Raw genomic sequence first — 19,247 nt, 5'->3', positions numbered from 1 at the left:
TCATTGGATGCATTTCCAGAGATATTTAGAAACATGGCAATAAAAAAATACTTCTGGACAGCTACCTTTGAACAACCAATTTTTCCAGTATTTACTGGGCCTATACAGCTGGAGTACTGCATCCAGCTCTGGAGCCTCCAGCACAAAAGTGACATGGACTCATTACAGAAGGTCCAGAGGAGGGCCATGAAAAAGCAGAGCACTGGAGCACCTCTCCTGTGAAGACAGGCTGAGAGAGTTGGGGTTATTCAGCCTGGATAAGAGAGGGGTCCAGGAAACCTTAATGAAACCTTTCAATCTATAAAAGGGGCTTGCAAGAAAGATGGAGAGAGACTTTTCACCAGGGCCTGTAGGGACAGAACAAGGTGTAAGAGTTTTAGACAAGTAGGTTTAGATTGGATATAAGGAAGAAATTCTTCACTGTGAGGATGGTCAGATGCTGGCACAGGTTGCCCAGAGAATGTGTGGATGCCCCATTATTGCAAGTGTTCAAAATCAGGTTGAATGGGGCTGAGAGCAACCTAATTTATTGAAAAGACATCCCTACCCAAGGCAGGGCGTTGAACTAGATCATCTTTAAAAGGTCACTTCCAATCCAAACCGTTCTGTGATTCTATAGTTATTTAGCATTAAGTGTAAGAGCACTATCTTAAAAATGGACATTAATAAAAGATAATTCTTGTTTTGCTCAGAAGTTACGAGTGAAAAAAAATGCCAGCGGCAAACAAAATCTCTCTTTGTTAAAGCAGTATACTTACCCTCGTGAATTTAGAGCACATCTCCTCTGCATCCTTCACCATATTTGCTCGCAGCATGTACTTAGCACACTTAGAATTGATAAATCTATCTGCAGTATCCAAAGACTGTGCTTCATCCATCCATTTGGCAGCTTCCTTGAGGTTACCTACATGCTGTTAGGAAGAAATTAAATAGCTTTCAGTATAAAATCTGAAAAATCTATAGTTACTGGTATTTCTCCCTCAGAAGTAACAAAAGGCAGTATTATTGTTCCTTCTCCCCTGCCCACAGATTTTTTCAGAATGACAATTTGCTGTAAGTTGTGACTTGCTTTGCAAAACCTAAACAAAAGGGTTTTCATTTTCTTCCTGACAGAATAGCACCCCAAAAGAAATCCGCATGAAAACCATGCCCATAACCATTGCTAACTGAAATACTATCCACAAATTTATGCCAGTTTGACAAGTTGGGTTTTTTTATAAACTAGGTATGCCACACGTCCAAACTAACTTTTTACCTTGTAAATTTTTGCTTTTAAATAGAATAGTTCTATTAATGTTGGAGTGCTTGCAATTGCAGCATTAATGTAATCCAAGGCCAAAGAACACTGGCCAAGTTTGTCAAAGTGCTGTGCCAGGAAATAACGAACCCAAAGCAGTGTTGTTGGGGGCTCTTTCTCTCCGTTTTCTGCAACAAAATGGAAAAAGTTAAAATAACCACTGAAGTTGAAGACTGCATTTGAAAAACAAACAGAAAAAACAAAGCTTGGAAAATTCAGGAAATATTTTCTGTAATGCATTCATTCATTCATTTTCTTATTACAATTATTATATATTATATACTACAAGGTATTACAGCTATTTTCTTGCAACAAGTATCAGTACTTCAACAGTTCTTGGTAACTGCCACGAACAGCATTAGTAATTACAATGTAATTAATATAAGACCTTAGACACTTACCACATGTACTAAAAAGGTCACAAGTTTTCAAAGAGGCTTCATAACCAGTAACAAGTTCTTGGATTGTAGAAACCTGCATATGAAAAAATATCAATGTAAATTATGCTTTACCGTCATGTTTACATAAATTAACACACTGTAAAAAAATACTTGAGCAAAATTAGAACTATAATAAAATTAATTTGGAAAAAATTGGATGTATCCTTATATAAGTTTATCCTTATATCCTTATATATATCCTTATATAAGTTTACTTCAGCTTTCACCTTTGATCATGCATTTTAACTTGTGATATGGCAGGGAAACAAATGTAATCTTTGGCAGCTTATGGCAGAAAGTAATCAAGTACATTTAATTAGTATCCTTTTTAAGCTGTATTTGGGAATTTTTATTTATCTTTACTATTAGTTTTCAAGTGTCCAAACTGAGCCAACTGAAGAAAGATGCTTTGGAAAAGACTGCATGAACTTCCCACAACAACGAAGATGCAGAAGAGACTTCTGTGGTTTTCTGGCAGGCTGATATGTACTATTAAAGATTTAATTTTTGTGTTAAGAAGGTATTGTTTGATTAGAATATGGGCTGCAACTTTTTACATAAAAATCTATACATTGATTGAAGGCTAATACTTTCTGAAAACAGAACTTGTCAATAATATTGTTATTCATTCCAAGGCTTGAAACTCAAAATTCACCCAGACAATTTTAAACTCACACTACACAAGTTTGATATTTATGATACATACAAATGTTAGCATCCGTGCATTTCACGACAGTGAACTATTCCAACACCAGGTCCATGGCTTACAAATGCCACATATTTCTAAGCATTTTATGAAATGCCTAACCTGTTTTGTAGCTACATTCTAAACGTGCCTGCCATATCCAGCAAGTAACCAGCCTCTTACAGAAAAAAGAGCAATACTAAAGAAATAAGATCTATGTATATATACCCAAAACACAGAAGGGACTTAAAAAATAACATCTGACTGTAAGCATAGCAGGATAATAGCTACACTGACTGATCAGGTAAAACCTACAGATGGTAAAAAAAAAAACCAACCACCTAAACCTCAAATGGTTAAAAGTAAGATTATCCTACATTTTAAAAAAAGCTGTTTGCAAGAGTAAGATGAAAGAAATACTGCGGAGAGACAGCAAAATTTAAAAAAGCAGGATTTGACAAAGCATGCATTCATTTCAAGATATACTTTGGGAGAGGAAGAGAACAGAACAAACCTTGTTCTAGGAGATCAAAGTATACAATTTGAAGGATACTACTTTATTTAACCTAAATCAGCACAACAGGGAAGAAATGCCAAACATTTTGTTTCAAAAACAGCAAAGAAGGTGACACGCCCAAGTCATACACAGCCAGTGTAAATGTCTCAAAAGTATATAAAACAAAACCACACATATTCTGTTTGGAAAGCTCTGGGCAAATCTCATAAAAAATGGTTTCTGGTAAAAAAACCTCATCAAATACAATATAAAGTTTCTAGACTTCAAATAACTACAAAGTGATAAAGGAATGTAAAGAAGTCACAAGTAAATGGACCAAGGCAAACAAATGCATTAAGCTGTTCTCTGGCCTCAAACACCTATTTACTAAAAGAAACCAACAACCTCAGAAAAATCTTTGAAGATTCTCTTCTCTAAAATGAGTTTAAATTCAGAAATTAACATCTGCTTCAGGCAGCAGGCTTGCTGTATATATGAGCAACAGCATGTTATTTCCTTGCTGCTTTTCACTGCAACATCAAGGTTGATGTCCCCCAAAGTTAATCTTATCTGGCTGTTAGTTAACTCAAATTCCTTTGAGACTAGCCATCTTTGCTAGACTGCATGTGAACTGTGTGTAAAGGGGGAAAGACCCCATTCACTTCTTCGATAAACACACCCCATCATAACCAAACTCCCACTACTGCACACTCTGAGTACGGCTTCACAGTTAAGACAAAGACTGTGCTTCCACCAAAAAGAATGGCGCCACCATCTCCGAGTCACATGTGCCTGGTCCCTCCTTTGGGTCAGGACTAGTAGCTGTATCCAGGGTTAAAAGTAATTTACTCCCTGCTCCACCTCAGTGTACAGATGCCAAATTACTAGTTCTGTCATCAGGTGGAGGTGGCAGTGGATAGACCTGGGGCAGCGTAGTAGTAAGAAAGCCTCTCTTCCTAGCCGGAGGGTCTTCAACCAGCTTACAGCAACAGCAAAATCAAATCCTCTGATCTCGAGGTGATGGAGAATACCAAACCATACCATGTTTAAAAAGATGCTAAGTTCTCCCAAATTCAGAACTCTGCAGTGGTTTTGGCTTCTACAGTCCAAGAAAACACAGTGGAATTGTCATTCTGAAAACTACTTTGAACAATACATGTGGAAACAAGTATTCAGTGAAAGCAACACCAACAAAAATAATGCAAATCAGGTAGTTAGGTTATTGCAGAATTTCTTGATGAAAATGACAGTATTTTTGTTTCCTGTAACTATGCAGAATCTTTTTCCTCCCTTTTTATGCTTGTGCTTCAATCTCTCGCTAGTAATTTTGGAAAATAATCCCAGGTTCATGTGCTGCTTCAGGTAACAAATAATCTGGAAATATGAACTCTAATTTCTGTGTCCATATTAACTGCAAGTTTAGCAGCAAAATCTGTCTCTTGGACTTACTACCATCTATTATCTGTATTCCAGAGTCATCACTGCCATCTTAAAGGCAGTATTAGTTTACTATTTCTGAATGCTACAGCATTCTTCACGAAGATCACTTTACAATTTCTAAAAATCAAGCTGAGGTATTTGATACTGACCATGAGTTAATTTCAAATGGTATTCTTCTAGGCAAAGTTTCACTTATAGCCTTGCCATGGATCTAAAAAAGCTTAAGGTATTACAAAAGCATAGCAGAAGTCATTAACAAATCTCAGGTTTTGTTATAACAATGATGGAGCCAATTCCAGAACTGGGCCCACTGGTTTTAGAAGCATCTTAAATAACCAAAATTCAAACCTCAAACCTTTTCACAGGTCACTACCTACAACTTTAATTTTATTACAAAAGAACAATGACCTAAGAAGCATGAATGTAAAAGGGGGAAATGGGCTCTACTCTTAGCACAGACAAGTGAAGCGCTCATTTTCTCTTCTATACCTTATATGTTAAAGATTAAAATTGCTCACAAACGAGTACAGATTCCTGTCCAGTGTAATAATCTGGAGAGTTAAGAAAGTATCTTCCACACTCTGTACTACTTGAAGCAAAGACTGCACAAAGGCCAGAATGGTCTTTATTTCCATTCCTGTGCAGTTTATTTCCATTGGAAAGGGTAGTTTCCCAAGTAAACTTGAAGTAAATGCCTTAAAATGAGTATCTGAGAAATACAAACTGAGACGGGAATAAATATCACGCATACACATCTTAATTTATTTTTAAACTGTAATCAACAGGAACACAATTCACTTGAACCCCAATTCTGAATTAATTTTTCCTGTGAACATGAGTTTTTTACTTATCTGATTATACCGAGAAATATTTTGTATCCTCTTTTGTAAGGGACAGCCTAAGGGAAAGTTACTGTTTTCCAGGTAAATGGCTGATGGCTAGAATTGTTTTATTATCAATTTAGCCAACTGTTTTATCATCACTTGTAGCACCTGTGGGCCTGTCATTAAAAGGAAATCTGTACTGCATGCTATGCCATGTACCAAGCAACTCCTGCCACAGAAATTTTTCTTCAGACAAAGAGCAAAAGAGGGCTATCAGAGATAAGAAATTAATACGGGGGTCCAAAATGGGATGTTAGGGCTACAGTAGCCTAAACCCTAGTAAGATTTTTTTTTTTTTTTTCCTATACTCCATGGAGGAGGTAAGTTGAATGGAATGACAAAGGAATAAAAGTAAAGCAAAAAGCAATACAAAAAGGCTTTTAAGAAACATATATAATAAAGGTGAGGCGAAAAACATAATGGAAGATGAAGTCAGCAGCCCACTAGCAGGAAAGCAGGGATGCAAACCCTTCAAATAAGAGGTTCAGACTCTCGGGTTCATTTCTGTGGAAGTTAAATTACTACACTGATAGTATAACCTATTATTAAAGCAGTTGGGCAAAGTATTTTATAATAGACTTGTGTTTCAAATACAACCTTCAAAACACTAATACTGTATCTCCTTCTTCAATGAAACAACTGCAAGAAAAGGAACTAAACTATCAATACCAATCATAGAGAAATATTGTAATGTAGTATAAAGTTGTCAGACTCAAGCTGTATCAATAACCTTTTCCTGTTAAAGGATTCAGCTTGTTAATTTATCAGTCACAGTCACTATGCTGAAGTATTTTTTTTCAGTTTCTGCCATTATAAATCAGTAAGAAGTTACTAGCACTGCCACTGCACAGATTAAAAGCTACTGTAGGCAGTTTCAGAAGCAATCCATATGTTTAACACTTGGCACAGGTTTGAGCCCCTATCTTTTGAATTCCTGAGAACCTGTTTAGTATTACCTGCACTGTTCTCAAAGGCAAACAAACAACAGGGAAAGTTTTAATACTGCTACTGTGATATAAAGTTTCAGGGGACATCCATAAAGCTGCCCAGTCAAAACATGCTACTGACCTGTACAGATGCAACAGTCTTAAATTAAGAAAATTTAGTTAAGCATTAGTGCAGAAGAATCTTCAGGCAAATCCCAGAAATACGTTAGAATGATGTGCTCTAGTATGTGCTTTTATAAAAAGATATAACTGTTAGAAAATTCATACATATTTAACGCTACTGAGACACAGGCAAGGAGTATGTTTTCTTGCCTTGAACACCACCAGAAATGAAAAGGAAACAAAACAGCGAGAAGAGTGAAAAGACAGAAGACATTACTTGGCACAAGTATGTTCAGAGTGACGTTTAAATCACTAAAATGGCCTATCATTGTGCATCAAATGGATCACTTCTGGGAATTAACCACACAGTGGGAGACTGAGACTTTAGAAAACCACTTTAACTGTTTCCTTATGGAATGCCTAATAATCATACATACCAGAAGCTAAGCAGTTGTACGTTGCTTGGGTTTTTTGTTGTTGGTTTTTAAAGAGTAAAAGGTAGCTATTCACAGTTCTGCACTGCATCCAGAACAATTTTAATTATTCAGTTACTTTAATGAGACTTTTTCTTCTCCTTCAAGCAACTGCAACAGCCCACTGCAACCTAGTCTAAACCAGTAACTGCTATCTTTAAGAGATGATGATGCTGCCGCCTCAGAAAATAGTCCAACCTCGCCTCAGTGTCAAATCTGCCAGCTTCTGAAATTTCAGTGTCTGAAACTGCACCTTGTTCTTCAAACAGAATTCGGTGGATGCTACAAATCTGAGACCCACATGACAGAGCTGGAGACTTTTCCATGTGAGAACACTAGCTAATTTCTTTCATAACCTTCCTTCCACAAAGGGCTAGAGGAGAAAAATTAGTTAACAGTTCTTCAGCTTCCAGTAGATGACCCAACTAGGCTTCTCTTAAGAAAATTCTGAGTATTTACTTCTCAGTAATTACAGCAGATAAGTATAAAAAAAAAAAAAAAAAAGAAATTTCACAAGAATCTCACCTACTCAGATTCATCTGTCTCAGAAAGCTCTTGAATTAAACTGTAAGAGAAGGATGACATAGAAGGATCATTCTATATTCAAAAGCCATCTAGTATCAGTACTTGTACTAGAAAAAACAAAGAGCTGAAAGCGTGGGTGCTTCTTATTCCCCACATACACATACATAGGCTTGCACAAACACACACCTCCTTTGAGACACCCAATTCTGAAGCAGCACATAAAACCTTCGGTTGCAGGAAAAAGATTTGTAATATTCAGGAATCAGAACTGCCTTGGTATTACTGAGCAGGTATCTTCCAAACAGTTAGCAGTCTGAAAGTTCAAACACTAACTGTATTTTGGCACAAGTACCCAGTATATCCCATACATGCATTCCTTTTGGACGCAGTTGTTATATGGAGCATTACCTATCTGAACTTCAGTTTGCAGACTATTTTAAAGACAGCTGTAGCCCTTCCTGAGAAGGGGCTGGGTTGCTGCCAAACTTTTCTCCCTCCTTCAAAATAAGGGAGTAATTTCACAGAAACATCTTCTCTTATATTAGTGAAGCACTTCTGCTCTAGCAAAAAAAAGATGTCTACTGCAGAAGGGCCTGAAAAAGAGGGAAAACAGCAGGCAGAAGGGGATACCCTTCATGAACTTGATCATATTCTACAGGATGAAGGTATTCTGTGCTGGAAATGAAACAGGATGCTTCTTAAGACAGATGTTCTCAATTCTGGAATCTGACAATTCGGCTCAAATGTCAGACAGCTGCATTTTCTTATGATTCAAAGCGTCAGCATGGGTGGTCTTCACCACTAGGAAGCTTGATTTCTCAGCTGGTTCTTAAGATCTAGAGTGGTAAAAGGCTGCAAAAACAACCAGCAAAGGTAATACTTCTGCACATTTCATTTTCACTTAATGGGAAAGGATGCACACAAAAAAAAAAAGCGCCAACAGACAAAAAAAAGAAGGAAAAGAGGAAAGGGAGGGACAAGGAAAAAAAAAAAGAAGATAAAAGAGCATGCATTCTTGCCCTTCAAAGAAAGGTTATGCTGTTTGTCCTTGAAACTGAACAAACTTTCTTCTTAAATAGAGATTTTTCCACAGTAGTTTATTTCCTGAAGAAAACTTGTTTCTTGCAGGTATTGCGCATGGTGCTGACAACAGTGGCCTGCAGGTCACAGAAACTGATTCCAAAGCACCCCATGGCTTGCCATCAACAAATCAAACATCTCTGAATGAGATGAGAATGTATTTGAAAAACCAACTCCTAAAGATAAAAAAAAAAAATCTCCTTTAATAGCAGAAAAGTATGTTTCAAGGCTGAATAAATCAATCCCTTTGTTTTCATCTCAAAGTACAATTAAATTTTGACAGTATTTCCCATAACCAATATTCTAAGTAGTGGTATTTGAACAAAACCTCTGGTTCCCTGAGTAAGAACAGTATTCTTTATTCAGGAGAATGGGATGTAGTTGAGTTTGACACCACCTTTCTAGCACAGCAGAAGAGGCATCCACTAGACTTGGTAAGAATCCTTATGTCTGTGCGAGAAATTAAAAAACAGTCGTACTTTTCAAAATATCTAGAAACCACTTGTGAATTGCTTTGCTACAGAGCACCCAAATGAAACTGCTGTCGTGCAACTTCAAAACCAGTCCTCATCATCTAGAAAAACGGGATACCTCAAGACTGATTGACAAACTAAGCCTTTCAACAGCAGCCCAGGCAAAGTGTTTTCCTTGGGCCAGAAGAAAACCTTGTTGACATTAACAGATAAAAGTCCTTGTTATTAGTTATTAGGAGTATCTTTTACAAGACAGAAAGTACTATCTAGTACACACCCTGATGCAATACTCTAAATGCCCCATGGGAAATGGAGCAGCAATGATAAAAACAGTCCATAAGAGTACTACATCAATACTTGAGGCCTCTTCTATGAGATTGTATCTAAGAGAGAGAGAGGCAGCTGCTGACAACGTGCAGAAGAGGTATCAATGGACCCTGAAAAGTATTTATGAACTCGGTACCAAGTAAATTAAGATAGAAAAAACCAGAAAGCAGTTGCTGGTTCAGTTCTGGAGAAGGCCTTTGATGACAGCATTTCGAACAGGGTTTGCAGCTTTTCTGCAGTGCACTAATAGTACTAAACCACCCCTTTCTTGAGTTGTCTCCAGTGTGAGTCCATTTCTGAGACAGTGGTAATCATTCAGACAGGCACACAGAGCTGAACCCACAAAATAAAGAGGAATACTATAAAGAATTGGTTCCTTGCTTTTCTTTTGATGCTATGCTCTCCACACCATTCTAAACAGAACCTTTCCCAGCAACAGCTTAGGACTGAAAAAGCTCTGATACAATGATGGCACAAACGAGCATCTTCTAAAGTAATATTTCTTGAATAATTCAGATTCAAAACTCCCTTTGCTCACAGAGGCACCTTCACAGCCTCCCTGAAAAGGATTACTTGATTACTTGTGATGGATGAGACATACAGCTTGGCAAGGAACTTGTACCCCCTTCTCTAGGCCCCTAGAGACACTGTACAGGAAGATCCTGGGTTCAGAGCCAATTAAGCTCTGCCCATGTGGTGAATCTGCAAACTAAAGTCCCATCTCTACAAACACAGATGCTTATATGTGAACTTCCAGGCCTGAGAAGTATTTATGGATGGTAGCAGAGGCAGCACATTTCTGACGATTTATTGTATCTAGCACAGCCCCATCATGTGATTAACAGTATTTCAATCCAGGGCAGCACTCTGACCATACCTTTCTGGATGGAAACACTAATGGGAAGGAAGTTTCAAAAAAAAGCAGCTGCCAATAGACTCAGAAAGACAAAAAGCTCAGAAATTCAGTTAACCACATCATGGAAAAAAGGGCAGGTGGGAGGGAAAGGCAGCTACACGTTTTAAAAGAAGTTTTTACTACAGCCCAATGAAGACAAGAAGCATCTTCATCTATAGCCAAGAGGTGATTTCGCATGAATTGAGATTTGGTTTTTAGAGGCAGCAAAGAACAGAGCATGCCAAACACATGAGCCAGCTGGCACACTTATACTGCACAAAAGGTCTGAGTTCAGGCTCTTCCAGTGTATCCACACAGGAAGGTGTATATGGGCAGCCACCTAAAAAAGTTCCATTTCCAATGGCTTACTATAAATCTATCTAAAAGGATATCTAAAATCACATTTGTAAGCTTATACAGTTCGCAGAAGTGTTCATCAAGGTGTACAGGGATTTTTTAAGGCACTGTTCCTCTGTTATTTAAAAAATGTCCCATCTAGCTACTTTGAAACCTAAGATACTGACACTCAGATTTATGATGTATAAAGCAGGTGGTGTAGGGTATGCAAATGACTCAGTATTTCCAATTTTACTCAAGGCAGCTACACACTAACTTACTTGCAACAACTTCCTTAGTCTCACTTGAAAAGTTTCTGCTCCACAGCTTGTTATACAGCTGATAAGAGATTTACGCCATCCAATAAGTTATGAACCACAGAACAAGTCCATAGAGACTACTCACATAAAATACTCCAATTGTGACAAGATATTCAGCCTCATACAGAGAATTTCCATTGCTTACATTTTAGTATATGGCTAACATCTAAATTAATCAATTAAAAGTTATTTTACCACCTCATGAAGCAGCCTTCAACTTAACACAAGTCTCCTTAAATTTCTTATCTATCTTTAACATACACAGATGCCAAGGGTTTTTTTCTGTAAGAAGCCTTACTATTTTGTATAATACTTAATAAAAGTGTTGATTTGAAACTAACAGCTGTTCAGATGTAGGTGCATTTCTGTTTTTAAGTTTATTGAGCTGAGCCATCAATACTCACTCCTGCTTCCCTAAGAAAAGCACTGGTAAACGTATGCATATGCTATGTATGCATACACAGGGGAAGATAAAAATCTGTCACTTGCACTAACACACACTTCTTAAGGGAAGTTCCAGTCATTTTAAATTGACCTGAATTAGAGTCAATGACTAAAAAAAATAATCAGTGGGTTTTCATTCAGATCTGTTCCTTGAATTCAGTCTGCTAAGCAGCTGCACAGTCTTGCACCCCTTTTGGTGGAAACCTAGATATTCTACAACTTCAAGTAGGCATTATAACACCTTTCCAGTCAGCTTGCATCCAACCATCTTGACGCAGCTAGTAGAAAATTTCTATTAGTTACTTTTTTGTAAAGCTAATTCTATGGTATCATGGTTAGTCACTAACTTCAGCGTTTCTCAGTCTGATAGCTAAGCAGACACGATTCTTGGGAATTCCACCAAAGAGGTACCAGCTTCTAAGATCTGGCTAGCCACAAAGCATTAACTCTGCAGTACCTTTTTAAAACAAAACAGAATAAAAAGAAAAAAACCTAACCCATTCCACAACCCTGGAAAGTTACACATTTCTTTTGTTCCCTGACCATCTAAGAAATCAGTTACATTTTGAAAGCAACAGAGAAAGTAGCCTTCTATTAGATATGTTTCTTTACAGCTGATTTACACTCTAAGGAAGTTCATGTTTTGGTTTATTGTGTATTTTCATAGAAAGAATGAGATACAAAAGCTTTATTATCTTTTCAGATTTTTCTTTACACTTACCTCCTTACAACTAAACACCTCCATTAATGACTTATATTCACTTTCAAATGTGAAATACGTTCACTGCAGTGTCAGATATACTCAGAATTTAAAATGCACTAAAAATCAAGCACAGCTAGAGCTCCTTACTGCCTTGGATAAGGTTTGGAGGTGTGCCTCATGACACACATCAACTCTAGTAAACTGCAAGTCTTCATGAATGGTACAGCTGCATTGCAGTAAGTTTGTGCGTAATCTGTACACACTTGACTATATATATACACCATCAAATCCTACTCTGATTTAGCATCGGAAGATAATGCTAACTTGCTGTGCAAGTGAAGATTACTGCTGCTGTCCATTGCTGCTAGCACTGGTAACAGCTACTCCCGAAATAAAACAAGTGATACTTTTTTCTAGTGTCAATACCATCGATGAACACACAAACTATCTGAAATACTAAACTCCAGAAGAAAAAGCTTGATCCATTTATCTAAATCATTTTAGCTTGTATTTGTCATTCAAAAAATACCACGGTATTTAGACACTTGCTCAGCTGAAACAGCATGATTTCTTTTTTAGGGCATGCTATGTACTAGCATAATGAATTTGAAAGTTTATAGTACAAGTAGCATTTGAGAAGCACTACAAATGTTTTGTAAATTTTCACTGAACCATGCAACATTTCTAGTCATATGTGACTGTGTTAACCAGTTTTTGTCTCAAAAAGCTGCACTGGAAACATATTTTTGTCCCATATGTAACGGGCTTTGCACTTGCAAGCTCTTTCTTAGAGAACTCTCAGCTAGGGAAGCCTGCTCGGTACACCAGCTTTGTAGAAAGTACAATACTCAGGCAGAATGGCAAACAAGTCCCAGGAAGAACATTCTTCATAAAAGACTTTACTGCTGCTTTGGAAAGGTCTAGTACACATATGCTTACATATTGAAAGTACAACTGCACAAGCTCCTTTAGAGCTGTGCAACAGTATTAGAAGTACAAGATCAGTCTCATGTTAAACAAACCAAACTTTAAGTAGGATAACTATAAATACAACAGTCAGCCATGAATTTTAAGTGCTTCAAATATGACAAGTTGAATATTAAAACAACTCCTTTAAAATTATTTTAAAAGAACACTCCTTGAATATCTTTATAAACAAACTGTTAGGGCATCTATTTGGGATGGAAAAATATAGGATTCATCCAGACTTGGAAAGGTGGTCTTCAGGGAGATTGCTAGGAAGAGTCATAAATGCTCAAATCTTTTCCATGAAATATAGCATCTTTCCATTCAGAAAGTAATAAAAGTAGGACTAGAGTAATTAAATATTTTTTCAAATTCAACTACACATCTAGCTACATTATCAACCCAGTGAAGTTTAACTTCCCTCAAAAACTGAAGGAAAGTTCAGTGAAAATGTATATTGGCTATAGGTGCAACAAATACCCTGCCCATAGTAAAGATACAACACCTAAAAGTACAAACATTAGCATTCAGCTGTGTCATAAATATTAACTAACTTGACAGCTATGTTCATATCAGATTTCTACATAATTATCTTTTTCACAAGTGAAAGCTAACACAGATTAGCTGTTTACAAAACTGTCAATGAGACACAACTGGAAAACTTTTGTGCAGAACCTAGAGTTCAGTAGGACTGCAACACTGAAGTCAGACCAGATTTACTGTCCCAGAAAAAACTCTCCCACAGTGGTCAAGCTGCAAAATGTACAACACAAAATTTTTAAGTTTCTTTTCTGATGTTACACTTCCAAACACTGATCTTTCACTGCATTTTCAAAATAAGCTATAGAAACTCAACACAGCACTCTACTACTGAAGCCTGCACATATTTAGAGCTTACAAATGTATCTGTTATTTCCAATTACACACAGAGAAACTTGTAGAAAAAGTGCATTGCTTAAATGTGTTAGACATTTTTCATCTAGGGATTAGCCCAAAAGGATAAACAGACTATAAATGGGATATTATTCTTACCCAGACATAGTTACAGACATGACGGAGCCTTATGAAACACTTTTACAGGCAGATAGTCATGAATTGGAAAGTTGTGCTAGAAGAGCACTTCATACTCAGGACTGAGGATCTGAAGTCTACCCTTTTTTTTTTTTTAAGACTCCACCCCACCTCAAATTAATTTACACTTAATAGTGAACTGCAAGTATCTGTTAAAACAGTTGACACTTTCTTGATATGAGTGTAGTATAGAAGAAAACCAATACTAAAATTCAGAGGTGACTGGCTAGCTCAGACTTCTTGTTCTCATAGCAGTCCTTTGAGTTACACTAAAAACAATGCATTATAAGGCACAGATCAAGGAGATGCTCTAAAGGGACAGAAATACAGATAGCAAGCAACACCATATAAAGTATTTTGCTATACACTTTTTCCTGAAGAGTTCTTCCCTCATTTAACATACACCAGAATGAATGAAATAGGAAAGAAATGGGATAATATTCTACAAAAGTATTGACACCCACAGACTATTTGCTTTCAGTTTCATATTGCCTTAAAATCTGGTTCTGGATGTTTTCTAACATGCTGAGCATTCCACAACAACTGAGCTCAAAAAAAGCTTCTGAAGATAAACCTCCCTGAAACCTGACTCCTGGGCTATATGATCAATGCCTGGAGAATTTGGCCTTGACATCTTACTGCCTGTTTTAATATGTGAAGTATGTATTATACTTCCTCTATTGTACTGTGTCAAGACTAATAACATGTGAGATGTGACTTAAGCCACAGCATACAAGAAAACTGCCAAACAAAAAATTTGTCATACCACAGTATATAAACACACTTTGAAAAACCGTATTCTTACTATTAGAGCATCTGACTTTCCAGTTTTACTATTACTTCTAATGATCCAGTCATAAAACTGTTGACACAACGGAATAAGTTAACAACAGCAGTACAAGTCTGTACTGAAAGTTTCAAGACACTCATAAGAACACAAGTTCAGAGCAAACCAATGCTCTAGCATGTCACTGTGCTGATCACACAAGTGATTTCACCAGCAACTGTTTTTTTGAAAGCTTTTGGACAAGCCTGGGGACTGCACAAAAGAAAGAAAATAGTATCATACGAGCAGAGCATCAGTAGGAGCAACTATGAGCAGAGATGAGAGCATTTCTTGTGGGTCTTCAGATGGGTATTTGGATCAGTTATTCCCAATGTAGACCACTCAGACTAAAAAGCTCTCATGATAAAGTAGTTCGTAAGTCAGCTGCTACACTTGTCGGCTCTTGGCTTATGTGTTACCTCAGGGACCCAAACTGTCAGCCATCAACGTGTTTTACATTACCTATTCTCATTGCAGAGCAGAAGCATCCTACCCCAGCAGTATCTAGAATGAAGTTATTCGTCCTTCTCCTTCCTCCACTTACTTTAAAATTTCTTTACTTGTCCTTAAGATACAGTTATATAGCAAAAACGCTATCTTTTCTTATGAATGCACCAGTTGTTAACCAGATCTTGAACAAGACCACTTACCAGATTTCCCCTCGCAGAGTTTTAACTCAGAGACACTACTTTCTAAAACTGGAACTGACAGAATCAGTATGAACTAAAGGCTATCCTTGGTCAATCTTAAGAGTTATTTCATCTTAAAGTGTAGAGAGATTCCTAGTAGAACTAATGTTTTTCTCTTCCTTATGTAATCCACCAATAGTTCACAGAGGGCATCTAACTACAAAAAGTTGCAACTTGCTTTAATTCCTTTAGCTTTCCACATAGAGAAGGAAAAATGCCTTCTTTCCTGAAAGGGTTAAAGAAAGATCTTCACTGGAGACAGCCTACCTTCCTGCGTAGACAGTCTTACACCTTTTTTTGAGACTGTTGTTTCTGATGTTTCTTCCAGCCAGACATTTTCTCTCATCCAGTATTTCCTCACAGTCTCCATGTTTTTAGTTACTCAGATAAAGGGCACATGTGCACTAATGGCGAGCTTCAATGGAATCAACCAACGTACCTGCAACACAATCGACGCAAACCTTGATGTTGACTAATTGAAGATCTTCACTCTTTGGACTTTTCTCTCATGGATAGAGAGACCACCGTGTAGGGGGAACCAAAGAGTATTCCCAAATACTGCTCAAGTACAAAGAAAATTTCTGGGTAGGAGGTGGGGGTGGCGTTTCAAGATCTCCCTTTTGTGAGGAACAAAAATAAGGCTGTTCGCAGTTAGTTCTAATACATCTGGACAGCAGCTTACAGAATGTGAAAGTTACTGTATCCCATGCAATTGCTTATAGTTCAGGTTATTAGCTTCCAGCAGAAACATTCTGCCAAGAGCCATGGCTATATTCACCTTGAACAGTAACTTTGCATGAACAACAAAATCCATAATAATGCAGTGGCACTCCTAAACACAAGTTTTTGCTTCTTGATTATGCCAAAAAGACTACAGCTTCTTTCTGAGAGAATATGTATTGTGCCAACTGTGTGAATTTTACTCAAGTGCAATGATACCAACATGACAAATGCTGTTTAAATAGCCAAGTATACTTGCTATTTAGAAACTAAAAGCCCCATTAAAAATAATAATAATAATAAGCCTCCATGCTATGTAGCAGCCTTTTTAAATTAAAGGTTTAGCATTACAGAAAACTCAAGAATGGCTACTTTGCCAATACTCATTTTTTAGTAACAGCAAACTTCAGAAACTAAAGCACTAGGCAAAGAATAAAAACTGTAAAACCACTTGTAGCATAAAAGATGAAAAGTCCAGTAGCTAGATAGTAAGTCTACACTAGAGAAAAGGATTAAGACATTCATATAAAGCGGGTGGAAATGTACACACAGACTGTACTGTGAGACATTTTCCTTGTAAATGTTCCTTGTTTCTTAGCATGTAAATAAAACATACATACAGTCACACTTCGAAACCTTTCATTTGCACAGCAGTATATTAAGTGGTTATGCCAAAGGGTACCACAAATCATGAAAATGAAACCTTTCATACTGTTTTCGAAGTATCAACTCTAAGTAATAAAATCCACTATATTCACATTTTTAAAACCCATGTTTTGTTTAGATAACATTTCAAAGTTCTAGAGGAAAGCAGGGTATCTTGTTAGTCAAGAAACCCCAAACTACAAGCTCACAAGTTTCCTTACGCAGGATGAAGCTTCGTTTTTTATTACAGCATCTCCTGCTATCCTCCCATATATCTCACTTGCTTAGAATTAACACATTTTAGTTAATCACCTACAATTTTTACTACTTAGTCCATGGTTAAAAGTGACAAAGCAACAAATTCACCAGTATGGCAAGATCAAGAAAATCAAGAAAGTAAATCTTCAAAGGCAGTAAAAATATGTTTTGAACATTTACATTTTTAATGTTCTTAAGTAAAAGAAACTACTTTTTCCAGAAAAAAAGCTACAGTTCTTCAAGACACACTACCAACACTGGCCCCACTACACATATGTATCTCTCTCATTGCATGTCAACTTTTTCTACATCATGTGGGTAGATTTTTCAGGCTAGAACAACAACAAATTTTTTTCACACATTGAATCCAACCATCTTTTAAAGACTGCCACTGCAGAAATTATTTGTTGAGCAGCTGCACTTTTAGCTAAATACAACATATTCAAAAAAACAAAAACGAGTATAAATTTAAAGCTGTACAGATTCAGAAACTGGTACTCAAACATCTGCACTGTTCCTTCAGCAGAAGTGGCAACCAAAGGACAAGGGTGGCATGAACAACTGGGAACATCGACCACTGTCCATGAATCAGGGCCCTTAGATAACCCATTTTGACTTGCATGACACGCACATACTTGTGAATCAGTTCCTTAAGTAGCATCATCTGCTGGAGTCCTACAAATTCCATCCCTATTACTCTCACCTTCAACACACAGAGTCTACAAAGATCAGTGAAAGATACCAAGAAGATTGGAATAGAAGTATCACCATACCCAGTGTTTGTCTTGGTGCTAGTAGATGAGGGAGAATGCAGGTTGAGAAGGAAAAACAACCTAGTAAGTACCTGCTTGGGACAGTCTTCCTCCCAGAAAGAACAGGTATCTGCTGTATCTGCAGATTCAGTGGATGAAAGGCACAGTTTAAACTGGGGATTTAGTGTAAACATCATCATGATGTTTAGCAGTGTCTTCCTTTTCTAGGTAACTTTTCCCCCAGAATTCTTCCATTTTGCAATAGAAATTACCTAAATAAAGTTAACATGGGGGAAAAAAATCCCAAGAAACCAACATGGAATGAACTTAAAGAGTTTTACAGAGCAGCAGGACATTCAGAGGGATCCCTCTTGGTGTCTTGAACAATAGCCAGACCCAAAGAGGAATTGTACAAAACAGACACAAGCTGGTATTTGAGAAGGTGACTGAACCCATAGCCAAGGCACATGTGTTTACTGTCAAATCTCTGTAATAGTTCCATACTGTAAAAGCTGCTTTAAAATCAGATATTCTTCAAGAGAACCAGGAGTTGCTAGCATTTCTTTTAATATACAGAACAATTTAGGTTGGAAAAGACCTTTCAAGTCAAACTGTTAACCCAGGACTGCGAAGTCCATCACTAAACCATGTCGATACGCACTGCATTTACATTCAGCAAATTCTAGAAACACTTCAAGTCTATAGTCATATTTTCCCCATCTTAGTTTCTTCCTTCAATTTAGCAGCCATACATTAATGTAGATGACTAATTAAAATTTGATTAACGTAGATTAAAGTATGTTCTTCTGAAGACTAAATTTTCTATTTTTGACAGGAAACAGCAAATTGTTTCCAAAAGACAGATAGCAACTACCTAAAACCCACTGCAAAAGTATCAGTATTATTCCTCTCTTTTATAAATACTTTGGTAAAATCATGTTTCATAACACATGCTAATGAAATTACTATAAACTCAATCCAACATGTACAGTTTTAGTAGTAACTTATGCAGGAAAGTGGGTGAACTTAATTTTCTGAACAGAGACCTGCTTTTCACATTTTGCTTGTGACTGTTTTGCTACATGTAAGAGCCATCTCCCTGCACTTGCTCCACATGAGAAGCATTTAAGAGTCTGATAGCTGTTTCAGCAACCCAGAAGTTAGCTAACTGACACACCAAGTCAAACACACTTTCCTTACAAGACACTACAAGGACAAATAAATATTGAGCTCAAAATGCAGTAGGTCTGTTCCTTAGCAATAGTAACCTGTATAGGAAGGCCTCAGGTCTTGTTCAGACCAGTCATTTCCTTTCCCTTCTCCAGTCCTAACAAGTAAGTAGAACCCGGTACAGTACTTTTTACTTTGTGAGCTTTGACTTTTATGTAACCACACTTACCTTGCACTCTTCATCATGACCAAGAGTTTTCATATTTAAAAAGCCCCTGACTGT

General features: G+C 37.1%; 1 protein-coding gene across 7 annotated transcripts in view; it reads right to left on the bottom strand.

Moving 5' to 3' along the window:
- NAA16 (N-alpha-acetyltransferase 16, NatA auxiliary subunit) overlaps positions 1–19,247 on the bottom strand; it is a 78,830-nt gene that overhangs the window by 11,943 nt on the left and 47,640 nt on the right. For 5 of the 7 annotated variants that reach the window (XM_013305384.3, XM_027777228.2, XM_005230687.4 and 2 more), the window contains 3 exons: positions 1,699–1,771; positions 1,256–1,425; positions 759–911 (listed from right to left, as the gene is read on the bottom strand). In XM_013305384.3, the coding sequence (XP_013160838.1) occupies positions 759–911; positions 1,256–1,425; positions 1,699–1,771 (396 nt within the window). Of the gene's footprint in view, positions 1–758; positions 912–1,255; positions 1,426–1,698; positions 1,772–7,289; positions 7,330–15,686; positions 15,859–19,247 lie in introns of those variants that run through there. The other 2 variants (XR_003551654.2, XR_008747085.1) reach the window with 2 other exon arrangements.

This window comes from Falco peregrinus, chromosome 4 (assembly GCF_023634155.1).
Source record: "Falco peregrinus isolate bFalPer1 chromosome 4, bFalPer1.pri, whole genome shotgun sequence".
NCBI classification, from domain to species: domain Eukaryota; kingdom Metazoa; phylum Chordata; class Aves; order Falconiformes; family Falconidae; genus Falco; species Falco peregrinus.
The sequence above is the reverse complement of the archived record's forward strand: the minus strand, read 5'-3'. Positions and strand labels throughout refer to the sequence as shown.